The following is a 26638-nucleotide window of genomic DNA, read 5'->3' as shown; positions in this document are numbered from 1 at the left end:
TCCATTCTGGGCGAAGGTAAATTTAGGGCTGGTGTCTGGAATGATCCTCTGCACACACAAGAGCGATCAACGCACGGAGGTAGGGGAGCTGGCAGGCAGAAAACCCTGGAAGCATTGGACGCACCGTCGGATGGTGTGATGAGGAGGAGAGGTTTTTTTTTATTCGTTCATGGGCGTCGCTGGCGAGGCCGGCATTTATTGCCCATCCCTAATCGCCCCCTTGAGAAGGTGGCGGTGAGCCGCCGCCTTGAACCGCTGCAGTCCGTGTGGTGACGGTTCTCCCGCAGTGCTGTTAGGAAGGGAGTTCCAGGATTCTGACCCAGCGACGATGAAGGAACGGCCGATATATTTCCAAGTCGGGATGGTGTGTGACTTGGAGGGGAACGTGCAGGTGGTGCTGTTCCCATGTGCCTGCTGCCCTTGTCCTTCTAGGTGGTAGAGGTCGCGGTTTAGGAGGTGCTGTCGAAGAAGCCTTGGCGAGTTGCTGCAGTGCATCCTGTGGAGGGTCTTTCCGATGGATGTAATGTCGCATGTCTCCAGACACGACTGTTCCAATGCTCTCCTGGCCGGCCTCCCACCTTCCACCCTCCGTCAACCTGTGCTGCCCCGTATCCTAACTCACACCAAGTCCCGTTCACCCACCCCCCCCACTGTGCTCGCTGACCTACATCGGTTCCCAGTCCGACAATGCCTCGATTTTAAAATTCTCGTGCTCGGATCCCTGCATGGCGTCCCCTCACCCCCCCCCCCCCCCCCCCCCCCCAAATCTCTGTAACCTCCTCAAGTCCCTACAACCCTCCGAGATCTCTGCGCTCCTCCAATTCTGGCTTTTGCGCATCCCCCGATTTCCATCGCTCCCACCATTGGCGGCCGTGCCTTCAGCCACCTAGGCCCTAAGCTCTGGAATTCCCTACCTATCGAACAAAAATTGACACCAGGCGATCTCGTACATAGTAAAACATTCCCCAAGGACCTTCACAGGAGCGTAAATCAGACAAAATTTGACACCGAGCCACATAAGGAGATATTGGGGACAGGTGACCAAAAGCTTGGTCAGAGGTAGGTTTTAAGTAGCGTCTTAAAAGGAGAAGAGAGAGGCGGAGAGGTTTAGGGAGGGAATTCCAGAGCTTAGGGCCCAGGCAGCTGAAGGCACGGCCGCCAATGGTGGGAGCGATGGAAATCGGGAGGATGGACAAGAGGCCAGAACTGGAGGAGGGCAGAGATCTCGGAGGGTCGTAGGGGCTGGAGGAGGTTACAGAGATAGGGAGGGGGGTGGGGGTGTAGAGGCCATGGAAGGGATTTGAACAATCGGATGAGAATTTTAAAATCGAGGCAATGCCGGACCGGGAACCGATGTAGGTCAGCGAGCACAGGGGGTTCCTGCTGTTGATCACCATCCAGTGATGACACTCCCTCTGTGAAAGTGCGGCAGATGAAGACAGGACTGGGTGTAACCGAGATGCCGCTCGCAGTCGAACAGCCTGCTGATGCTCACTGTCTAGGCTTGCACGTTGGAACAAGGTATCCGTGGAGCTATATAGAATTTACAGCAGAGAAACAGGCCATTCGGCCCAACAGGTCTATGCCGGTGTTTGTGCTGTACACGAGCCTCCTCCCTCCCTACTTCATCTCACCCTAAAACCATATCCTTCTATTCCTTTCTCCCTCATGTGTTTATCCAGCTTCCCCTTAAATCCATCTCCGCTATTCCCCTCAACCACTCCATGTGGGAGCGAGTTCCACATTCTCACCGCTCTCTGGGTAAAGAAGTTTCTCCTGAATTCCCGATTGGATTTATCAGTGACTGTCTTATATTTATGGCCCCCTGGTTTTGGACTCCCCCCACAAGTGGGGAACATCTTCTCACTGTCAAAGCCTTTCATAATTTTAAAGACCTCTATCAGGTCCCCCCCCCCTCGGCCTTCTCTTTTCCAGAGTAAAAAGCCCCCAGCCTGTTCAACCTTTCCTGATAGGTATAACCTCTCAGTTCTGGTATCGTCCTTATAAACCCTTTTTTTGCACCGCCTTCAGTGCGACAACACAGCCGTAAACCGTAAAGAGTTGGAAATTGACTGGGGGGTGGGTGTTGAGCGGAGAGAAAGCAGTTGGTTGCGTCAGCGAAAACAAACTGTTTGTTTTGCGTAATATTGAACGGCGATGAACTTGTTTGAAGAACAAATGTACTGTGAAAACACAGTCGAAGGATGTTCGTGATATGCTATCAGCGTGTGGGCATTAGGGTACAGATTGCTCCCTGCTAGCAGCTTCCCTATGAAGTTGTTCGATCTGTCCCAGTGTTTGTCCTGATAAGGTATCAGTGGATTGACGTAAGCGAGGGCTTCTGATTTAATGTCCTCATCTTTGGTTACAGCTGATCTGCCAATGTCCCAGCTGTTGCAAAAACTGCTGCGTGTACTTGCTTTGTGTGCAGTGTGTACTCAGTTATAAGACCACCCGTCACTACCCAGCGTGAAAAAATAGTTTGGGGGTGGTCGGGGGACGCTGGGACTCGTGGGATGAACAGGCTGGGGCTCTTTTCTCTCGTCAAGAGAAAACCAAGAGGTGACCTGATTTAAAATTAATGAAGGGGTTCGATAGGGTAGACGTAGAGAAGATGCTTCCAATTGTGGGCGAGACCAATACTAGGGGGCCATAAATATAAGATAGACACTAATAAATCCAATAGGGAATTCAGGAGAAACTTCTTTACCCAGAGAGCGGTGAGAATGTGGAACTCGCTCCCACATGGAGTGGTTGAGGGGAATAGCAGAGATGGATTTAAGGGGAAGCTGGATAAACACATGAGGGGGAAAGGAATAGAAGGATATGCTGATAGGGTGAGATGAAATAAGGTGGGAGAAGGCTCGTGTGGAGCATAAAACACCAGCACGGACCAGTTGGGCCGAATGGCCTGTTTCTGTGCTGTAAATTCTATGTAATAAGGTGCCTCCATCGTCACTGCAGCTCCCTGAGAGCAGGGAGTTTGATTTTGATACGTGCTGACTGTCCCACATGTTGCCACCATACGCAGATGATAAGGGACCCAAGGGAAAGGGTAGCAGGTGACCTTGAGCCCCAGAGGGAGGGGGGAGAGCAGGGAGACGGAGCAGCACGAGATCCTGAGCTAGGGGGAGAGGGGTAGGGGTGGAATGGGAGACTGAGACAGAAAGCAGAGGGGTTGGGACAGGAGACTGAGAGAGGGGGGAACGGGAGACTGAGACACCAAGGGGAGGGGTGGAAGAGGAGGCTTGACACCAGGAACCGGAGAGAGATGGAAATGGGAGCCTGAGAGAGGGGGAGCAGTGGGCTTGGGAATGGGACCAAGAGAGCTCTTTCAGAGAGAGAGGACTCTGGAGCGATGGGCCGAATGGGGAAAGGGTAGGGGAATGGGACTGAGGGGAGAGCTCTTTCTGAGAGAGAGGGGGCACAGGGGCGATGGGCCGAAAGGGGAAAGGGTAGGGGAATGGGACTGAGGGAAGAGCTCTTTCAGGGAGAGAGGGGGCACAGGGGCAATGGGCTGAATGGGGAAAGGATAGGGGAATGGGACTGAGGCGTGAGCTCTTTCAGGGAGAGAGGGGGCACAGGGGCAATGGGCTGAATGGGGAAAGGATAGGGGAATGGGACTGAGGCGTGAGCTCTTTCTGAGAGGGGGGGCACAGGAGCGAAGGGGAATGGGACTGAGGGGAGAGCTCTTTCAGAGAGAGGGGGCACAGGGGCGATGGGGTGAATGGGGAAAGGATAGGGGAATGGGACTGAGGCGTGAGCTCTTTCTGAGAGGGGGGGCACAGGAGCGATGGGCCAAATGGGGAAAGGGTAGGGGAATGGGACTGAGGGGAGAGCTCTTTCAGAGAGAGGGGGCACAGGGGCGATGGAGAAAGGGCAGGGGAATGGGACTGAGGGGAGAGCTCTTTCAGAGAGAGGGGGCACAGGGGCGATGGAGAAAGGATGGGGGAATGGGACTGAGGGGAGAGCTCTATCCGAGAGAGAGAGGGCACAGGGGCGATGGGGAAAGGGCAGGGGAATGGGACTGAGGGGAGAGCTCTATCAGAGAGAGAGGGGGCACAGGGGCGATGGGGAAAGGATGGGGGAATGGGACTGAGGGGAGAGCTCTATCCGAGAGAGAGAGGGCACAGGGGCGATGGGGAAAGGGCAGGGGAATGGGACTGAGGGGAGAGCTCTTTCAGAGAGAGAGAGGGGGCACAGGGGCGATGGGGAAAGGATGGGGGAATGGGACTGAGGGGAGAGCTCTATCCGAGAGAGAGGGGGCACAGGGGCGTTGGGGAAAGGGCAGGGGAATGGGACTGAGGGGAGAGCTCTATCCGAGAGAGAGGGGGCACAGGGGCGATGGAGAAAGGGCAGGGGAATGGGACTGAGGGGAGAGCTCTTGCAGAGAGAGGGGGCACAGGGGCGATGGGGAAAGGATAGGGGAATGGGACTGAGGGGAGAGCTCTTTCAGAGAGAGGGGGGGCACAGGGGCGATGGGGAAAGGGCAGGGGAATGGGACTGAGGGGAGAGCTCTTTCAGAGAGAGGGGGCACAGGGGCGATGGAGAAAGGGCAGGGGAATGGGACTGAGGGGAGAGCTCTTTCAGAGAGGGGGCACAGGGGCGATGGGGGAAGGATAGGGGAATGGGACTGAGGGGAGAGCTCTTTCAGAGAGAGGGGGCACAGGGGCGATGGGGTGAATGGGGAAAGGATAGGGGAATGGGACTGAGGGGAGAGCTCTATCCGAGAGAGGGGGGGCACAGGGGCGATGGGGTGAATGGCCCTGCTGATGCGCTGTAAAATCCTGCGATTTCCCAGTTTGCAGGGAGTTTGGTGTGGGGGGGCGGTGGGGTTTGGTAATTGGCCAAGTCATGTAACCCTCTCCCGGCCGTTGCGTTAACCTGAGCTCTCTCTCCTTTTCTGCGCAGTGTTGGATCAGGATATCCCACACATCTTTGCTCTGACGCTCTTTGAAGATTACATTTACTGGACTGACTGGGAGACCAAGTCAATCAACAGGGCCCACAAAACCACAGGGGCCAACAAGACCGTGCTGATCAGTACTCTCCACAGACCAATGGACATCCACATTTATCATTCCTACAGGCAGCCCGAAGGTACTGGATTCTCCGTGGACACGTTCACACGCAAACACTGGTTCCCCGATGGCCATTTATCATCTTCGTTGTGTTGTTATTTTCACACCTACCATTAGGAACAGGAGGAGGGCCATTCAGCCCCTCGAGCCTGTTACACAGGAACAGGAGGAGGCCATTCAGCCCCTTCGAGCCTGTCACACAGGAACAGGAGGAGGCCATTCAGCCCCCTCGAGCCTGTCACACAGGTACAGGAGGAGGCCATTCAGCCCCCTTCGAACCTGTTCCGCCATTCAATTAGATTATGGCTGATCTGTATCTTAACTCCTTTTACCCGACTTGGTTCCGTATCCCTCGATACCCAACAAAAATCTATCAATCTTATTGTATTCAGTTGACCCCAGCCTCAACCGTCTTTTTTTTGGGGGAGAGAGAGTTCCAGATTCCCACTCCCCTTTGTGTGAAGAAATGCTTCCCGACATCACCCCTGAACGGCCCGGCTCTAATTTTAAGGTTCTGCCCCCCACCCTTGTTCTGGACTCCCCCCACCAGAGGAAATAGTTTCTCTCTATCGACCCTATCAAATCCTTTAATCATCTTAAACACCTCGATTGGATCACCCCTTAATCTTCTACACTCGTGGGAATACAAGCCCAGTCTGTGCAACCTGTCCTCGGAATTTAACCCTTGTAGCCCCCGGGTATCGTTCTGGTGAATCTGCTCTGCACCCCCTCCGAGGCCGATATATCCCTCCTGAGGGGCGGTGCCCAGAACTGAACACAGTAACTCCGTTTGGGGTCTAACCAGGGCTTTATATAACTAACGTAATTTCCACCCCTTTGTATTCCAGTCCCCTCGAGATAATGGCCAACATCCCATTATCCTTTTTAATTATTTTTTTGTACCTGTCCACTAGCTTTTAGTGATTTCTGGACTTGGACCCCTAAATCTCTCTGCTCCTACTCTGATCTATCTTCCTTAGGTCCAAAGTGGATGACCTCACATTTCCTCCATGCTGGAACTCCATCCGCCACAGTTTTGCCCACTCACTTAGTCTGTGAAGGTCCCTTGGCAACTTTCTGCTCCCATCTACACTACTTTTTTCTTCCCAAGTGTGTGCGAAAAGTTGCTGTCCCCAATCACTTGTCCTGACGAGCGCAGAATTCAGCCCCTCCCACCCCGTTAATTGACTGGAGCCCGTTCTCCGTCGGTTAACTGTTGCCGATTTTTGTCTTCCAGTTCCCGAGCACCCCTGCCGGAATGACAACGGAGGCTGCAGCAACCTTTGCCTGCTGGCGCCCGGGGGCGGGTACAAATGTGCCTGTCCCACCAACTTCTACCTGGCCGCCGATAGCAAGACTTGTCTGTCCAACTGCACCGCCAGTCAGGTACGGGCGTGGGGAGGTGGGAGGGGGGGGGCAGCAGGAGGGGAGGAGCAGGGTGGGTCGACGTCGGCCGCGGAGTTGCGCTCCACCTGACGGGTGCTGGGAATCGGGGTCCGTTAGTGTCAGCGGCTTGAGACGGGTGGGAATTAACGGGAGCCTGTTTACACACCCAGAAGGACTTTGTGGCAGCCGTGGCTCAGTGGGTATCTGTCCCTCTCTCACCTCTTGAGTCAGAAGGACGTGAGTTCGAGTCCCTACTCCGGAAACTTGAGCCCCATAATCCAGGCTGACACTCCCAGTGCAGCGCTGAGGGAGCGCCGCGCTGTTGGTGGGTCGGCGCTGTCGGAGGGTCGGCGCTGAGGGAGCGCCGCGCTGTCGGTGGGTCGGCGCTGTCTGAGGGAGCGCGGCGCTGTCGGAGGGTCGGCGCTGAGGGAGCGCGGCGCTGTCGGAGGGTCGGCGCTGAGGGAGCGCGGCGCTGTCGGAGGGTCGGCGCTGAGGGAGCGCGGCGCTGTCGGAGGGTCGGCGCTGAGGGAGCGCGGCGCTGTCGGAGGGTCGGCGCTGAGGGAGCGCGGCGCTGTCGGAGGGTCGGCGCTGAGGGAGCGCGGCGCTGTCGGAGGGTCGGCGCTGAGGGAGCGCGGCGCTGTCGGAGGGTCGGCGCTGAGGGAGCGCGGCGCTGTCGGAGGGTCGGCGCTGAGGGAGCGCGGCGCTGTCGGAGGGGCGGCGCTGAGGGAGCGCGTCGCTGTCGGAGGGTCGGCGCTGAGGGAGCGCGGCGCTGTCGGAGGCTCGGCGCTGTCGGAGGGTCGGCGCTGTCGGAGGGTCGGCGCTGTCGGAGGGTCGGCGCTGTCGGAGGGTCGGCGCTGTCGGAGGGTCGGCGCTGAGGGAGCGCCGGCGCTGTCGGAGGGTCGGCGCTGTCGGAGGGTCGGCGCTGTCGGAGGGTCGGCGCTGTCGGAGGGTCGGCGCTGTCGGAGCGCCGCGCTGTCGGAGGGTCGGCGCTGTCGGAGCGCCGCGCTGTCGGAGGGTCGGCGCTGAGGGAGCGCCGCGCTGTCGGAGGGTCGGCGCTGAGGGAGCGCCGCGCTGTCGGAGGGTCGGCGCTGAGGGAGCGCCGCGCTGTCGGAGGGTCGGCGCTGAGGGAGCGCCGCGCTGTCCTAGTGCCATCTTGCAGATGAGACGTTAAACTGAGGCTCCATCTGCTCCCTCTGGTGGACATAGACGATCCCACGGCCACTATTTTGAAGAAGAGCGGGGGGGGAGTTCTCCGCAGTGTCCTGGGGCCGATATTTATCCCTCAACCAACATCACTAAAATAAAACAGATTATCTGGGTCATTTATCACTTTGCTGTTTGTGGGATCTTGCTGCGCACAAATTCGCTGCCGCGTTCCCTACATTACAACAGCGACCACACTTCAAAAAGTACTTCACTGGCTGCAAAAGATGTGCTGAGGTCGTGATAGGCGCTATATAAATGCAAGTTGTCGAACAAGAACACGGGCGTTGTGAAAGTGCCGGTGTTGCCTTCGCAGTTCGTTTGTAAGAACGACAAGTGCATCCCCTTCTGGTGGAAGTGCGACACCGAGGATGACTGCGGAGATCGATCGGACGAGCCGGAGGACTGCCGTGAGTAACACTGAGACTCGACCGGGGTCGGGGGGGGAGAGAGGGGGGCAAAGTGTTGCCAATTAATGTCCTTCCCAGCCAAACAGAAGGCAGTGACATTGGAAGGAGAAGGAGAGCTGTTCGTTCGTCAGCTGTCAGTGGAGTGGGGGGGGGAGCAGCTGTCAGAACACAGGTTGAAGATGCCTCATTTTTGAAGGGAGGCATTTTGCAGGGAGTACCGACAGTGTAGGGTCTTACTTCATCGGGCACTCTCAGATACATTGTAAAGCTCCCTCTACACTGTCCCATCAAATACTCCCAGGGCAGGTACAGGGTTAGATACAGAGTAAAGCTCCCTCTACACTGTCCCATCAAACACTCCCAGGGGCAGGTACAGTACGGGTTAGATACAGAGTAAAGCTCCCTCTACACTGTCCCATCAAACACTCCCAGGGCAGGTACAGGGTTAGATACAGAGTAAAGCTCCCTCTACACTGTCCCATCAAACACTCCCAGGGCAGGTACAGGGTTAGATACATAGTAAAGCTCCCTCTACACTGTCCCATCAAACACTCCCAGGGCAGGTACAGGATTAGATACAGAGTAAAGCTCCCTCTACACTGTCCCATCAAACACTCCCAGGGGCAGGTACAGGGTTAGATACAGAGTAAAGCTCCCTCTACACTGTCCCGTCAAACACTCCCAGGGCAGGTACAGGGTTAGATACAGAGTAAAGCTCCCTCTACACTGTCCCATCAAACACTCCCAGGGCAGGTACAGGATTAGATACAGAGTAAAGCTCCCTCTACACTGTCCCATCAAACACTCCCAGGGCAGGTACAGGGTTAGATACAGAGTAAAGCTCCCTCTACACCGTCCCATCAAACACTCCCAGGGCAGGTACAGGGTTAGATACAGAGTAAAGCTCCCTCTACACTGTCCCGTCAAACACTCCCAGGGTCAGGTACAGGGTTAGATACAGAGTAAAGCTCCCTCTACACTGTCCCATCAAACACTCCCAGGGCAGGTACAGGGTTAGATACAGAGTAAAGCTCCCTCTACACCGTCCCATCAAACACTCCCAGGGTCAGGTACAGGGTTAGATACAGAGTAAAGCTCCCTCTACACTGTCCCATCAAACACTCCCAGGGCAGGTACAGGGTTAGATACAGAGTAAAGCTCCCTCTACACCGTCCCATCAAACACTCCCAGGGCAGGTACAGGGTTAGATACAGAGTAAAGCTCCCTCTACACTGTCCCGTCAAACACTCCCAGGGTCAGGTACAGGGTTAGATACAGAGTAAAGCTCCCTCTACACTGTCCCATCAAACACTCCCAGGGCAGGTACAGGGTTAGATACAGAGTAAAGCTCCCTCTACACTGTCCCATCAAACACTCCCAGGGCAGGTACAGGGTTAGATACAGAGTAAAGCTCCCTCTACACTGTCCCATCAAACACTCCCAGGGTCAGGTACAGGGTTAGATACAGAGTAAAGCTCCCTCTACACTGTCCCATCAAACACTCCCAGGGCAGGTACAGGGTTAGATACAGAGTAAAGCTCCCTCTACACTGTCCCATCAAACACTCCCAGGGCAGGTACAGCACGGGTTAGACTCAGAGTAAAGCTACAGTCTGCTGTCAGAATTTGAACGGTGTATCTCTGTTTTCTAACCAGCCGAGTTCAAGTGTCGACCTGGACAATTTCAGTGTGGAACTGGCCATTGCACGAACCCAGCCTTCATCTGCGACGGAGACAACGACTGCCAGGACAGTTCCGACGAAGCCAACTGCGGTCAGTTGTGATGAATTTTGTTGTCGGCTTGTGCTCGTATTCCTTGTGATCTTTATTGCAACCCTCGTGCGCGTGTTAAACATGCCTCTCTACTTCACGCAGAGATTCACGTTTGCCTGCCGAGCCAGTTTAAGTGCACCGCGGCGAATCGCTGCATCCCTGGGATATTCCGATGCAACGGGCAAGATAACTGTGGAGACGGGGAGGACGAGAGAGATTGTCGTAAGTGTATAAATGTGGTATCAGGGGTAGGGGGGGAAACAGCACGGACGTTGACCTCCCCGCTAAAGTGCGGTGCCCAGAATTGGACACAATACTCCAGCTGGGGCCTAAACGGTGTTTTATACTGACTCCAGCTGGATGTGTCGTTACATAGAATTTCACAGCGCAGAAAAAGGCCATTCAGCCCAATGGGTCCGTGCCGGTGTTTATGCTCCACACGAGCCTCCTCCCTCCCGGCTTCATCTCACCCTATCACCATATCCTTCTATTCCTTTCTCCCTCATGTGTTTATCCAGCTTCCCCTTAAATCCATCTACACTATTCCCCTCAACCACTCCGTGTGGGAGCGAGTTCCACATTCTCACCGCTCTCTGGGTAAAGAGGTTTCTCCTGAATTCCCCATTGGATTTATTAGTGACGATCTTATATTTGTGGCCCCGAGTTTTATACTCCCACCGCCCCATCCCCCCTCCCACAAGTGGAAACATCTCTACGTCTACCCTATCGAACCTCTTCAATGACCTTGAAGACCTCCATCAGGTCACCCCTCCACCTTCTCTTTTCTCGAGGAAAGAACCCCCAGCCTGTTCCGTCTTTCTTGCTAATCACGAGCAACTTCCCAGTGATCTGTGGTGACTAACTGCACGTTTATATCTGGCTTTAACCCCAGCGGTGTCTCCTACACGTGCTTGAGAGTCCCTGTCGCCAACCTGTGCCCACGCTCTGTGGGCTGAGCTGGAATGGGGTGTGTCCATATGGGGAAGAGAGAGTGTGCACTATTTTTGGTGGATAGGCTCATGTGGATTTTGGTTCAGAGTTCTCTGAAGCAGGGTGTCATCCTCGGCTCAGTTGGTAGCATTCTTGAGTCAGTATAAAACAGCAATTGGGCCCCAGCTGGAGTATTGTGTCCAATTCTGGGCACCACACTTTAGGAAAGATGTCAAGGCCCTTGGAGAGGGTGCAGAGGAGATTTACTGGAATGGTACCAGGGATGAGGGACTTCAGTTATGCGGAGAGACTGGAGAAGCTGGGATTGTTCTCCTCAGAGCAGAGAAGGTTAAGGGGGAGATTTAATAGAGGTGATCAAAATCATGAGGGGTTTTGAGAGGCTAAATGGGGAGAAACTGTTTCCAGTGGCAGGAGGGTCGGTAACCAGAGGACACAGATTTAAGATAATTGGCAGAAGATCCAGAGGGGGAGATGAGGAGAATGTTTTTTACGCAGCGAGTTGTTCTGATCTGGAACGTGCTGCCTGAAAGGGCGGTGGAAGCAGATTCAATAATAAATTTCAAAAGGGAACTGGATAAATACTCAAACGGGAAAGATTTGCAGGGCTTTGGGGAAAGAGCAGGGGGAGTGGGACTAAATGGATAGTTCTTTCGAAGAGCCGGCACAGGCATGATGGGCCAAATGGCCTCCTGTGCTGATTGATTCTATGATTCTAAGGCCATGTATTTAAACCCCAATCTGGGACTCAAGCCCCTAATCTAGACTGACACTCCCATTGCCAGTACTGAGGGAGCGCAGCGCTGTCGGAGGGTCAGTACTGAGGGAGCGCTGCGCTGTCGGAGGGTCAGTACTGAGGGAGCGCTGCGCTGTCGGAGGGTCAGTACTGAGGGAGCGCTGCGCTGTCGGAGGGGCAGTACTGAGGGAGCGCTGCACTGTCGGAGGGTCGGTACTGAGGGAGCGCCGCACTGTCGGAGGGTCAGTACTGAGGGAGCGCAGCGCTGTCGGAGGGTCAGTACTGAGGGAGCGCAGTGCTGTCGGAGGGGCATCACTGAGGGAGCGCCGCACTGTCGGAGGGTCAGTACTGAGGGAACGCTGCACTGCCAAGGGGCAGTACTGAGGGAGTGCTGCACTGCTGGAGGTGCCGTCCTTCAGATGAGGAGTTAAACCATGGGCCCCGTCTGCCTGTTCAGGTGGACGTTTTCGATCCCACAATTGGAAGAAGAGCAGGGTACTTCACCTGGCATCCCATCCCTCAACCAACATCACCCAAAGACGCACAGATTAACTAGTCATTCGTGCCATTGCTGTGTGGACAGGTACAACAAATAATTTTAAAAAGCTCGTGGGATGTTGGCCTTTATCTCGAGGGGGCTGGAATACAAATGGGTGGAAGTTATGTTCCAGTTATATAAAGCTCTGGTTAGACCACATCTGGAGACACTGCCTTCAGTTCTAGGCACCGCACCTCAGGAAGAATATATCGGCCTTAGAATCATAGAATCATAAAAGCTTACAACACGGAAACAGGCCCTTCGGCCCAACATGTCCATGTCGCCCAGTTTATGCCACTATGCTAGTCCCAATTGCCTGCACTTGGCCCATATCCCTCTATACCCATCTTACCCATGTAACTGTCCAAATGCTTTTTAAAAGACAAAATTGTACCCGCCTCTACTACTGCCTCTGGCAGCTCGTTCCAGACACTCACCACCCTTTGAGTGAAAAAATTGCCCCTCTGGACCCTTTTGTATCTCTCCCCTCTCACCTTAAATCTATGCCCCCTCGTTATAGACTCCCCTACCTTTGGGAAAAGATTTTGACTATCTACCTTATCTATGCCCCTCATTATTTTATAGACTTCTATAAGATCACCCCTTAACCTCCTACTCTCCAGGGAAAAAAGTCTCAGTCTATCCAACCTCTCCCGATAAGTCAAACCATCAAGTCCCGGTAGCATCCTAGTAAATCTTTTCTGCACTCTTTCTAGTTTAATAATATCCTTTCTATAATAGGGTGACCAGAACTGTACACAGTATTCCAAGTGTGGCCTTACTAATGTCTTGTACAACTTCAACAAGACATCCCAACTCCTGTATTCAATGTTCTGACCAATGAAACCAAGCATGCCGAATGCCTTCTTCACCACCCTATCCACCTGTGACTCCACTTTCAAGGAGCTATGAACCTGTACTCCTAGATCTCTTTGTTCTATAACTCTCCCCAACGCCCTACCATTAACGGAGTAGGTCCTGGCCCGATTCGATCTACCAAAATGCATCACCTCACATTTATCTAAATTAAACTCCATCTGCCATTTATCGGCCCACTGGCCCAATTTATCAAGATCCCGTTGCAATCCTAGATAACCTTCTTCACTGTCCACAATGCCACCAATCTTGGTGTCATCTGCAAACTTACTAACCATGCCTCCTAAATTCTCATCCAAATCATTAATATAAATAACAAATAACAGCGGACCCAGCACCGATCCCTGAGGCACACCGCTGGTCACAGGCATCCAGTTTGAAAAACAACCCTCTACAACCACCCTCTGTCTTCTGTCGTCAATCCAATTTTGTATCCAATTGGCTACCTCACCTTGGATCCCGTGAGATTTAACCTTATGTAACAACCTACCATGCGGTACCTTGTCAAAGGCTTTGCTAAATTCCATGTAGACCACGTCGACTGCACAGCCCTCATCTATCTTCTTGGTTACCCCTTCAAAAAACTCACTCAAATTCGTGAGACATGATTTTCCTCTCACAAAACCATGCTGACTGTTCCTAATCAGTCCCTGCCTCTCCAAATGCCTGTAGATCCTGTCTCTCAGAATACCCTCTAACAACTTACCCACTACAGATGTCAGGCTCACCTGTCTGTAGTTCCCAGGCTTTTCCCTGCCGCCCTTCTTAAACAAAGGCACAACATTTGCTGCCCTCCAATCTTCAGGCACCTCACCTGTAGCTGTCGATGATTCAAATATCTCTGCTACGGGACCCGCAATTTCCTCCCTAACCTCCCATAATGTCCTGGGATACATTTCATCAGGTCCCGGAGATTTATCTACCTTGATGCGCGTTAAGACTTCCAGCACCTCCCTCTCTGTAATATGTACACTCCTCAAGACATCACTATTTATTTCCCCAAGTTCCCTAACATCCATGCCTTTCTCAACCGTAAATACCGATGTGGAATATTCATTCAGGATCTCACCCATCTCTTGTGGTTCCGCACATAGATGACCTTGTTGATCCTTAAGAGGCCCTACTCTCTCCCTAGTTACTCTTTTGCCCTTTATGTATTTGTAGAAGCTCTTTGGATTCTCCTTTGCATTATCTGCCAAAGCAATCTCATGTCCCCTTTTTGCCCTCCTGATTTCTCTCTTAACTCTACTCCGGCAATCTCTATACTCTTCAAGGGATCCACTTGATCCCAGCTGCCTATGCATGTCATATGCCTCCTTCTTTCTGACTCGGGCCTCAATCTCCCGAGTCATCCAAGGTTCCCTACTTCTACCAGCCTTGCCCTTCACTTTATAAGGAATGTGCTTACCCTGAACCCTGCTTAACACACTTTTGAAAGCCTCCCACTTACCAGACGTCCCTTTGCCTGCCAACAGACTCTCCCAATCAACTTCTGAAAGTTCCTGTCTAATACCATCAAAATTGGCCTTTCCCCAATTTAGAATTTTAACTTTTGGGCCAGACCTATCATTCTCCATAGCTATCTTAAAACTAATGGAATTATGATCACTGGTCCCAAAGTGATCCCTCACTAACACTTCTGTCACCTGCCCTTCCTTATTTCCCAAGAGGAGGTCAAGTTTTGCCCCCTCTCTAGTCGGGCCATCCACATACTGAATGAGAAATTCCTCCTGAATACACTCAACAAATTTCTCTCCATCCAAGCCCCTAATGCTATGGCTGTCCCAGTCAATATTGGGAAAGTTAAAGTCCCCTACTATTACCACCCTATTTTTCTTGCAGCTGTCTGTAATCTCCTTACATATTTGCTCCTCAATTTCCCGTTGACTATTTGGGGGTCTGTAGTACAATCCTATCAAAGTGATCTCTCCCTTCTTATTTTTCAGTTCTACCCATATAGACTCAGTGGGCGAACCCTCGGATATATCCCCTCTCACTACTGCCGTGATGTTCTCCCTAATCAAGAACGCAACTCCCCCTCCTCTCTTACCTCCTGTTCTATCTTTCCTATAGCATCTGTACCCTGGAACATTGAGCTGCCAGTCCTGCCCCTCCCTTAGCCATGTTTCAGTAATAGCTACTTGGAGGGTGTGCAGAGCAGATTCATCAGAATGAAACCGGGGGCTAAAAGGGTTAAATTATGAGGACAGGTTGCACAGACCAGGCTTGTATTCCCTCGAGAATAGAAGATTAAGGGGTGATCTAATCGAGGGGTTTAAGATGATTAAAGGATTTGATAGGGTCGATGAAGAGAAACTATTTCCTCTGTTGTGGGGGCAGAGTCCAGAACAAGGCCGGGGGCATAACCTTAAAATTAGAGCCAGGCCGTTCAGGGGTGATGTCGGGAAGCATTTCCTCACACAAAGGGGGGAGTGGGAATCTGGAACTCTCTCCCCCAAAAAGCTGTTGAGGCTGGGGGGTCAATTGGAGCTTTCAAAACTGAGATCGATAGATTGTTGTTGGGTATTAAAGGTTATGGAACCAAGGCAGGTAGATGGAGTTAAGATACAGATCAGCCATGATCTGATTGAGATGACGGAACAGGCTCGAGGGGCTGAATGGCCTCCTCCTGTTCCAGTGTAACAGGCTCGAGAGGCTGATGGGTCTCCTCCTGTTACCGTGATCCTGCCTTGATGGAGATTGCTGTGCTTCAAAGTATCTCACTGTGTTGCGCGCAATGCGAGACTGTATAACTACGTGCGTGTTATTTTTATTTTTGTTCCAATCAAAAGCCGAGGTGACCTGTGCGCCAAACCAGTTCCAGTGTGTGACGACCAAGAGATGCATCCCTCGCGTGTGGGTCTGTGATCGTGACAACGACTGCATGGATCACTCTGATGAACCCGCCAACTGCAGTAAGACTCAACAACTACCTCTCAACCATCGGACTTCAAAATTCTCGTCCTCGTGTACAAATCCCCCCCATGTCCTCCCCCCTCTCTAACCTCCTGCAACCCTTCGAGATCTCGGCACTCCTCCAATTCTGGCCTCTTGCGCACCCCCCCATTTTCCTTCGCTCCACCATTGGCGGCCGTGCCTTCAGCTGCCTGGGCCCTAAGCTCTAGAAATCTCTTTCTTCCCCTTAAGACGTTTCTTAAAACCTATCTCCACCTGTCCTAGTGGCTGCACCTGTCCTAGTGGCTGCACCTGTCCTAGTGGCTGCACCTGTCCTAGTGTCTGCACCTGTCCTCGTGTCTGCACCTGTCCTCGTGGCTGCACCTGTCCTCGTGGCTGCACCTGTCCTCGTGGCTGCACCTGTCCTAGTGGCTGCACCTGTCCTAGTGGCTGCACCTGTCCTAGTGGCTGCACCTGTCCTAGTGGCTGCACCTGTCCTAGTGGCTGCACCTGTCCTAGTGGCTGCACCTGTCCTCGTGGCTGCACCTGTCCTCGTGGCTCCGTGTCAAATTTTTGTCTGATTTTACGCTCCTGTGAAGCGCCTTGGGATGTTTTACTACGTTATAAATGCAAGTTGTTGTTTAATGAACGGTCCCCTGTGTTGTTTAACAAGGGTTACCTACAGCCATTCTACCTCTTAACAGTCAGAAGAGGGGGGGGTTAACACACAAGTTGGCAATTTGGAACTTCAATAATTGGAAGACTTGAACTTATCTATTGGAGGAGCGCAGAGATCTCGGAGGGTTGTAGGGGCTGGGGGAGGTTACAGAGATAGAGGTGGGGGACGAGGAGACCATGGAGGGATTCGAACACGAGGATGAGAATTTTAAAATCGAGGCGTTCCCGGACCAGGAGCCAGTGTCGGTCAGCGAGACGGGGTGATGGGTGAACGGGACTCGGTTCGAGTTAGGATACTGGGCAGCAGGAGTATTGGATGCTGAAGTTTACAGAGGGGGGGGAATGATGCGAGGCCAGCCAGGATAGCATCGGGATAGCCGAACCTGCACTGATGATAAAGTGAAAGGCACGGCTGAGGGTTTCAGCAGCAGATGAGCTGAGACGAGGCGGAGTTGGGTGATCTCATGGAGTTAAACGCCAAGATGTGTGGGTTCTGGATACATCTTGGAAACGGATCGGAACTCGGTTGAAGGGGCGGGGAACAAACAACTTGTGTTGGAGTGCGGGCGGGCGGGCGGGCGGGGGAGAAGCACGGGGTTGGGATCAGTCCCTCGCCCCTGTGACCGGTCGTGAATTAACAGGCCGACCCTTCTGCTTTCAGCCCAGATGACCTGTGGGGTGGATGAGTTCCGCTGTAAAGATTCGGGGAGGTGTATCCCTGCACGGTGGAAGTGCGACGGTGAGGATGACTGCGGAGATGGATCGGATGAACCGAAAGAGGAGTGTGGTAGGTGGAACGTTGGGTGGCGTTGGGGGGTGTGGAACGGGGGACTCGGTGCTGCAAACAGTACTAATGCCTTTAGAACCAAGCAGCGGCTCGGCTCAGTTGGTCGGGCTCTCTCGCCCCTGGGTCCAGAAGGTTGTGGGTTCGAGCCCCACTCCGGGCCATGTGCATGTAATCTAGGCCCCTCTGACGGTGCGACGCTCCCTCGGTTCCGACGGTGTGGCACTCCCCCGGTGCCGCCCCTCCGACGGCGCGGCGCTCCCCCGGTGCCGCCCCTCCGACGGCGCGGCGCTCCCCCGGTGCCGCCCCTCCGACGGCGCGGCGCTCCCCCGGTGCCGCCCCTCCGACGGCGCGGCGCTCCCTCGGTGCCGCCCCTCCGACGGCGCGGCGCTCCCTCGGTGCCGCCCCTCCGACGGCGCGGCGCTCCCTCGGTGCCGCCCCTCCGACGGCGCAGCGCTCCCTCGGTGCCGCCCCTCCGACGGCGCGGCGCTCCCTCGATACTGCCCCTGGGAGTATCGGCCTGGATTATGGGGCTCGAGTCTCTGGAGTGGGGGCTCGAACCTTCTGACTGGGCGGCGCGAGAGAGAGTTACCCACTGAGCCACGGCTGAATGATTCAAGGCAGGTTTTCCAAAATTTAAAAGACGAAAAGGATTCGAATGCCCAGTGTTCCTGTCGGCTCCAGTGCCCAATTAACATGGCTCTTCCCCTCTCCCCTTGCCTTTCAGACGAGCGGACGTGCGAGCCTTACCAGTTCCGCTGCAAGAACAACCGCTGCGTGCCCGGCCGGTGGCAGTGCGACTACGACAACGACTGCGGGGACAACTCCGACGAGGAAGGCTGCAGTACGTCCGGTTTCAGTAACGCCCGGCCGGTGGCTTCTGACCGAATCCCTTTCAGCCGGAGTCGCCCCCACCCCCGATACAGATGGTCGCGCCCCACTCCGACCCCAGCGCTCGGGTCCGCTGTCCGAACGGCGGGAAGGACCAGCGTCCGGTCCTGAGCCCCAGGGTCGATCCGGTTTGCTGCCGGACCGACCACGAGGAGAGCGAAGAGGGGAGAGAATCCGAACTTTCCCGGTCCTTGGGACTGAGGGCGGGGGCCGGGAGACCCCAGGGTCCGTCAGCTTAGGGGACGGGAGGGATAGGGGGGTGGGTAGCCGGAGATCAGAGCGAGTTTTATTTTAAGTTGTAAATAACTTACTGGCTCGACACCTTTTTTCATTTCCCACTCCACACACACACACACACACACACACACACACACACACACACACCCCTCTTGTCTTGCATAGTTTCAAACCGACTCCTGTTCATGCCCGTCCGTTTAAAGCTTTGCTTTTACCCATTCGTAAACAGAGAGAATAGTTTTTTCGATTTGACAGGGAAGGGCTTTAAATGATGTATTAACTGCGACCTGTTGGCCTCACTCCATCAGGAACCTGCACACTTTGATATCTGCCTGGCGTTCGAATCATGTGTGCGTGTTTATATATATATATATATATATATATTATTTTTTTTCTTGCATTGTCTCTGTTATTGCCATGAAACATCTCGCCTCATTTCGTGTTTTTTTTTTCTTTATTTAACACTGTCCCAACGGGTGCGTTACAGAGGTAGGTCACTGCTCCCAGGCGGGAGCGTGCGTGCGTGTGTGACGTGTTGTGAGAAACCCTCCCTCCGCGAAAGGGCCGCGGGAGAACGACCGTAGAATTTAACAACGCAGAAAACGGGCCGTTCGGCGTTTACGCTCCACGCGAGCCCTCCTCCCTCCCCCTCTTCGTCTCACCCTGTCGGCGTGTCCTTCTGTTCCTTTCCCCCTCGTGCTTATCCAGCACTTCTTCGCACAAAGGGTAGTAGAAATCTGCAAACTCTTTCGCCCTCCTCCCCCCAAAAAAAAAGCTGTCGAGGCTGGGGGTCAATTGAAAAATTAAAAACTCAGATCGATAGATTATTGCTAGGCAAGGGATATGGAGTTAAGATACAGATCGGCCATAATCTGATTGAATGGCTCGAGGGGCTGAATGGCCTCCTCCTGTTCCTAATGTAACAGGCTCGAGGGGCTGAATGGCCTCCTCCTGTTCCTAATGTAACAGGCTCGAGGGGCTGAATGGCCTCCTCCTGTTCCAGTGTAACAGGCTCAAGGAGCTGAATGGCCTCCTCCTGTTCCTAACGTAACAGTCTCGAGGGGCTGAATGGCCTCATCCTGTTCCTAATGTAACAGTCTCGAGGGGGCTGAATGGCCTCCTCCTGTTCCTAATGTAACAGGCTCGAGGGGCTGGTTGATCTTGCCCTCTCTTTGTCCCGATAAACCCGCCTGTTCCAAACGCTGACGGTCTCCCCCCCCCCCCCCCACCTGTATATTTCCGGCGTTTTCTATTTTTCTTTTGCTCTGTTGGCAACTGTTGAGCCTGTTTTAAAAATCAAGCCCGCTTAATATTGCTTACCTTCTCAAAAACAAATCCGGTACAGGAGAAATATTACTGATCAGATCCCGACGTGTCGAGGCACCGCACACTGACCCTCAGACCTCCTGGGGACACGGTCGCTCCTTAAACAGGCATCCGACGTCCATCTCCTCTCTTCCCCCACTCCCCCCACGGTGGGGAAACGGGGTTTTCTCCGTGCGTCCCGCTTGACGGAAGGGCAGAGATCACTTTGAAAAAGGACGGGAGCAAATTTGCAGCCCGCCAGCCGCGCAGCGGTGGGCGGGAGAGTTTGGCTCGTTCCCTCTTCGGAAATAGGTTTCCTGAAACGTTTCGGGGACCCCCCCCCCCTGGATTTCCCTGTGCCCGCGTGCGAAAGCGGATCCCGCAGCTTACTCCTCTCACCGGACCCCCTAACCCTCGGTTGCGGCGTTCAGTGTTTGTTGCTCGTCGCTCTAGCGACCCTTAGCGAGATTAGTCGCGTCGGGGAAAATGACGCTCTCCTTTCTTCCCCGACAGCGCCTCGGGCGTGCTCCGAGAGCGAGTTTGCTTGCGCCAACGGGCGCTGCATAGCCGGCCGGTGGAAGTGCGACGGAGACCACGACTGCGCGGACGGCTCCGATGAGGTACGTGCACGGATTTTATTCCCCCTCCCCCCCCCCACCCCCGCGATCGAGATACCAAACGGTGGGCCGATAAGTGAGGGGGCACCCGTCGTGGTCAGAATCATAGAACCACACAGCACAGGAGGAGGCCGTTCGGCCCATCGTGCCTGCGCCGGCTCTTTGAAAGAGCTGTCCAATTAGTCCCACTCCCCCTGCTCTTTCCCCGTAGCTCTGCAAATTTTTCCTTTTCGAGTATTTATCCAATTCCCCCTTTTGAAAGTTATTATTGAATCTGCTCCCACCGCCCTTTCAGGCAGCGCGTTCCAGATCGTCGTAACTCGCTGCGTAAAAACATTCTCATCTCCCCCCGCCACTCTGGTTCTTTTGCCAATTACCGTAAATCTGTGTCCTCTGGTTACCGACCCTCCTGCCACTGGAAACAGTTTCTCCCCCTCCGCTCTATCAAAACCCCTCGTGATTTTGATCACCTCTATTAAATCTCTCCCCTTAACCTTCTCTGCTCTAAGGAGAACAATCCCAGCTTCTCCAGTCTCTCCACATAACTCAAGTCCCTCATCCCTGGTACCGTTCTGGTAAATCTCCTCCGCACCCTCTCCGAGGCCTTGACGTCCTTCCTAAAGTGCGGTGCCCAGAATTGGACACACTACCCCAGCTGAAGCCTAAATAGTGATTTATAACTTCCTTGCTTTTGTACTCTGTGCCTCTATTTATAAAGCGCGGGATCCCGTATGCTTTTTTTTAACAGCCTTCTTGACGCGTCCTGCCACCTTCAAAGATTTGTGTACGTGCACCCCCTCCTCCAGGTTCTCTCTGTTCCCGCATCCCCTTTTTAAAAGTGGCTGAAAAGATCTGTGCGGAAGCCTGAAACAAATCGAGAGGCAGCGGGTTAGGTGAACGCAGAGTTTGGGCTTCAGAAGCCTGGTCTGGATAAACCTTGCAGTGTTTGCAAAAAGGTACTGGAAACTAGAGCCGAGGCGTGAAAGCAAGGGAGTGCTTTCGCCGAACCTGCAGTGACCGAAGGGGTGACACGATAATAGGGGCTTTGACGAGGTGAACGACCGATTGTACCAACCGGTCGCCGAGGCGAAGACGGGAGGGCCGCGAGTTTAAGATGACCGCGGGGCGGGGGATTAAAGGGGAGGGTCGGCGTGAAAATCTTTGAAGGGGGCGGTTGCAACGTGAAGTTCACAAAACAAAAAAAAAATCTTTCGAGGAGAGGCTCGAAGGCTGGATGTCACGAGGAGAGCGGGCGAGCACCCTGGGTGGCTGCTGATGAGGAGAGTACCGAGGCGGCCTCCAAGGTTGCTGGCAGGTCGTCGCTCAGCTGCGTGAGAGCTTGTGATTCGGCGAGGTTTTCGGAAGCAGGGCGGGTAGATGGAGTTACGGTACTTCAAAGGAAAAAAAAAGATGTGCAGGGCTACGGGGACAGGGCGGGGGAGTGGGAATAGCTGGGTTGCTCTTGCACAGAGCCAGCGCGGACTCGATGGGCCGAATGGCCTCCTTCCGTGCTGCAACCTTTCCGTGATTCCACGATTCCTCGACTCTCAAACTTTGGTGAGGTGGAACGCAGTCGCAGTGCTGCCGTGCGCCTGCAGATGGTGCTGCTGCCGTTGCTGAATATCCCAGTGATAGCCCAAGAGCGTCCCCATCAGGTACTGAGCGGCACTGCGCCCTGTTCTCAGTGCACACGGTGGAGCTGAACCTGTATCGTAGAATGACACTGCACAAAAGGAGGCCGTTCGGCCCATCGTGCCTGTGCCGGCTCTTTGAAAGAGCTGTCCAGTTAGTCCCACTCCTCCCTCCCCTGCTCTTTCCCCCACAGCCCTGCAAATTTTTCCTTTTCGAGTATTTATCCAATTCCCCTTTTTGAAAGTTACTATTGAATCCCCGAAGTGCGGTGCCCAGAATTGGACACGACACTCCAGCTTGGGACCTCGCTCGTCTTGCCTTTAAAGCAGTAGGCTTTCTTTATTTTCACTTCCTTTCAGGCAGCGCATTCCAGATCAGAACAACTCGCTGCGTAAAAAAACATTCTCCTCATCTCCCCCTCTGGTTCTTTTGCCAATTACCGTAAATCTGTGTCCTCTGGTTACCGACCCTCCTGCCACTGGAAACAGTTTCTCCCTCTCTACTCTATCAAAACCCTCATCATTGTGAACGCCTCTATTAAATCTCCCCCTTAACCTTCTCTGCTCTAAGGAGAACAACCCCAGCTTCTCCAGTCTCTCCACGCAACTGAAGATCCTCATCCCTGGTACCATTCTGGTAAATCTCCTCCGCACCCTCTCTAAAGCCCTGACATCCTCCCCGAAGTGCGGTGCCCAGAATTGGACACGACACTCCAGCTTGGGGCCTCGCTAGTCTTGCCTTTAAAGCAGTAGGCTTTCTTTGTTTTCACTTCCTTTCGGCGGGCTTAACGTATCTCGCTCTTGATTCTGTTGTTGCAGAAAGACTGTATGGTCAGGTGCGAGGCCGACCAGTTCCAGTGCAAGAACGGGCACTGCATCCCCCATCGCTGGCACTGCGACGACGACGCGGACTGCATGGACGGCAGCGACGAAGATAACTGCGGCTCGGGTAAGTGACGCGGAGTCGGTGCCGAGGGAGCGCCGCATCGTGGAGGGGGGGGGGGGGGGGGTCTGGGTTTCCGTATCTCGGGTCGTGTTGAGAGTTAATGATCAAATTGAACTGTACGATTATAAGCTGGCCGTGGAGCGATGGGATAACAGGGGAGAGCAGCGGGCTCTCCAGGTGCCTGATTACTATCTACAAGGAGCGAGGAGATACGGGCTAGAGTGATATCGACCATGAGTGATTAATGTATAACTTTAGTGATCAGTGTAAAAAACGTAGGCAGAGGGTCAATTGACCGTGGTATAGAGTGGAGTTTTGGTGCATCTTTTGAAGTAAATAACCAGCACCGTTTACGCGAATAAGCTGTCTTGGGGAGGGTCGAAGAACACAGAAATCGTGAAGCCTTATCTGTGAAATGTACCTTTCGAAGTGGGCAAACTGGGATGCATGAGAAGGACGGGTTTTTCCGGGGTTAGTTGGAGAGAGGGGGAAACCAGACAGCTGCCCTTCGTACGGTGTAGGTCGGTCACCTATGCTGCATGAATAAGCTCTGCTCCACGTACTCGACTGTGTCGTGAACGTCTCACTCGAAGTGCGTTGCTGCGAGCCACAGGAGGGAGGTTGACTCAACGAGACGTTAAACTGAGGCCCGTTCTGTCTGTGTCTGTGTGTCTGTGGCGGCTGTTAAAGATCTCGGGGCACTGTTGGAAGAGGAGCAGGGGGGAGTTCTCCCCCGCGTCCCAGGGCCAACATTCTTCCCTCGAACCAACAACACCGCATGGAGAGAAAAAAAAACGACGATCGTCTGGTCACTCGCCTCACTGCTGTTTGTGGGATCTTGCTGTGCGCGGATTGAGGGCTGTGTTCCTAGAACAGCGATTCATTGGATGTAAAGAACTTTGGGTCGTCCTAAGGATGTCAGGGTGGGTGTAGTTGGAGAATATAAGGGAGGGTGGAATTGAGCGATATTAGGTGGGTGGGATTGAGGGACACGGCGGGGGGCGGGCGGGATTGAGGGACACGGCGGGGGGCGGGCGGGATTGAGGGACACGGCGGGGGGCGGGCGGGATTGAGGGACACGGCGGGGGGCGGGCGGGATTGAGGGACACGGCGGGGGGCGGGCGGGATTGAGGGACACGGCGGGGGGCGGGCGGGATTGAGGGACACGGCGGGGGGCGGGCGGGATTGAGGGACACGGCGGGGGGCGGGCGGGATTGAGGGACACGGCGGGGGGCGGGCGGGATTGAGGGACACGGCGGGGGGCGGGCGGGATTGAGGGACACGGCGGGGGGCGGGCGGGATTGAGGGACACGGCGGGGGGCGGGCGGGATTGAGGGACACGGCGGGGGGCGGGCGGGATTGAGGGACACGGCGGGGGGCGGGCGGGATTGAGGGACACGGCTGGGGGCGGGCGGGATTGAGGGACACGGCGGGGGGCGGGCGGGATTGAGGGACACGGCGGGGGGCGGGCGGGATTGAGGGACACGGCGGGGGGCGGGCGGGATTGAGGGACACGGCGGGGGGCGGGCGGGATTGAGGGACACGGCGGGGGGCGGGCGGGATTGAGGGACACGGCGGGGGGAGGGCGGGATTGAGGGACACGGCGGGGGGCGGACGGGATTGAGGGACACGGCTGGGGGCGGGCGGGATTGAGGGACACGGCGGGGGGCGGGCGGGATTGAGGGACACGGCGGGGGGCGGGCGGGATTGAGGGACACGGCGGGGGGCGGGCGGGATTGAGGGACACGGCGGGGGGCGGGCGGGATTGAGGGACGCGATGGGATTGAGGGACACGGTGGGGGAGGGTGGGATTGAGGGACAAGGTGGGGGTGGGTGGGATTGAGGGACACGGTGCGGGTGGGTGGGATTGAGGGACACGGTGGGATTGAGGGACACGGTGGGGGAGGGTGGGATTGAGGGACACGGTGGGGGTGGGTGGGATTGAGGGACACGGTGGGATTGAGGGACACGGTGGGGGAGGGTGGGATTGAGGGACACGGTGGGGGAGGTTGGGATTGAGGGACACGGTGGGGGTGGGTGGGATTGAGGGACACGGTGGGGGTGGGTGGGATTGAGGGACAGGGTGGGATTGAGGGACACGGAGGGGGTGGGTGGGATTGAGGGACACGGTGGGAGTGGGTGGGATTGAGGGACACGGTGGGATTGAGGGACACGGAGGGGGTGGGTGGGATTGAGGGACACGATGGGATTGAGGGACACGGTGGGGGAGGGTGGGATTGAGGGACACGGTGGGGGAGGGTGGGATTGCGGGACACGGTGGGGGAGGGTGGGGTTGAGGGACACGGTGGGGGAGGGTGGGATTGAGGGACACGGTGGGGGTGGGCGGGATTGAGGGACACGGTGGGAGTGGGCGGGATTGAGGGATATGGTCGGGGGGTTGGGATTGACGGACACGGTGTGTCGGTAGAGCGAGGGGGTTTGAGCTCCCACTTGTTGACCTTTCGAGAGCTCTGTTTTTAACGCTTGTTGGGGTTGTTTCTTTCCCCAGTGGTTCGAACGTGCCCCTTGGATGAGTTCCAGTGCAACAACACTCTCTGCAAACCCTTGGCGTGGAAATGCGACGGGGAGGACGACTGTGGCGACAACTCGGATGAAAATCAGGAGGAGTGCCGTAAGTCTGACGAAACAGCTGCTGTTTGTTGCGGGCCGCAATTTAACTCCTGGCGGAAACTCCGGGCGGGGAATCGCAGGTAAAATGAGGTCGCTTACCCCCGACCCTGCTGCCTGCCCCTCCTCTCCGTGTCCCGGTCTTAATCCGCTCTTTCGAACAGGCGACCGGGACACCTGCAGACTGTCGCCTTGAACAGAGGCACCGTCTGCCCCTCTCAGGTGGGTGTAAAAGATCCCACGGCCGCTATTCCGAAGAAGAGCAGGGGGGGAGCTCTCCCTGGTGTCCTGTGGCCGATATTTATCCCTCAACCAACACTACTAAATAAACAGATTATCTGGTCATTTATCACATCGCTGCTTGTGGGATCTTGCTGTGCGCAAATTGGCTGCAGCGTTTCCTACATTACAACAGTGACCGCACTTCAAAAATAAAGTACTCATTGGCTGTAAGGTGCTTAGGGACGTCCTTAGGCCGTGAAAGGCGCTGTAGAAAATGCAAGTCTGTCTTCCTTTAAATAAGGAGATCGGGTCCGATGACATTACTGGGGACCCGTCGAGCAATTTTAGTCAAGACCTGAGTGTCTCCATCTCCACCCGCCCTGCCCCCAAGCCAGACCAGACCCGTCGGGAGGTAGATCATGAAAAGGCCCAGGCAGAGAAGTAATTACATTTAATTTTAGATTTCCTTGTCGGCCGGGAGGAGCAGGAGTGCTCCTCCGGGTCTCGCAAGGAAGCCTTGGACCTCCCAGATCTCTGTGCTCCTCCGATTCTGGCCTCTTGTCCATCCTCCCCGATTCCCATCGCTCCCACCATCGGCGGCCGTGCCTTCAGCCGCCTGGGCCCTAAGCTCTGGAATTCCCTCCCTAAACCTCTCCGTCTCTCTCTCTCTCTCCTCCTTTAAGACGCTCCTTAAAACCTAGCTCTTAATGACCAAGCTTTTGGTCACCTGTCCTCATATCTCCTAATGTGGCTCGGTGTTCATTTCTGTCTGATTTACGCTCCTGTGAAGGGCCTTGGGGACGTTTTACTGCGTTTAAAGGCTCTGTGTAAATGCGAGTTGTCGGGACTGTGTC

At 54.9% G+C, this 26638-nt stretch overlaps 1 protein-coding gene across 1 annotated transcript in view; it reads left to right on the top strand.

Annotated features, from left to right (window-relative positions):
* The window catches only part of LOC137306880 (low-density lipoprotein receptor-related protein 1-like), a 252054-nt gene that overhangs the window by 186999 nt on the left and 38417 nt on the right, over positions 1-26638 (top strand). Inside the window, 12 exon segments of the mRNA XM_067976269.1 lie at positions 2032-2104; positions 4912-5100; positions 6319-6467; positions 7987-8080; positions 9736-9852; positions 9955-10074; positions 15743-15865; positions 17185-17310; positions 18035-18151; positions 20254-20360; positions 22808-22937; positions 25444-25566. Of these exon segments, the coding sequence (XP_067832370.1) occupies positions 2032-2104; positions 4912-5100; positions 6319-6467; positions 7987-8080; positions 9736-9852; positions 9955-10074; positions 15743-15865; positions 17185-17310; positions 18035-18151; positions 20254-20360; positions 22808-22937; positions 25444-25566 (1468 nt within the window).

Source organism: Heptranchias perlo, chromosome X, assembly GCF_035084215.1.
Source record: "Heptranchias perlo isolate sHepPer1 chromosome X, sHepPer1.hap1, whole genome shotgun sequence".
Taxonomy (NCBI): Eukaryota; Metazoa; Chordata; class Chondrichthyes; order Hexanchiformes; family Hexanchidae; genus Heptranchias; species Heptranchias perlo.
Note: the sequence above shows the minus strand (reverse complement) of the source record. Positions and strands in the feature narration are given on the sequence as shown.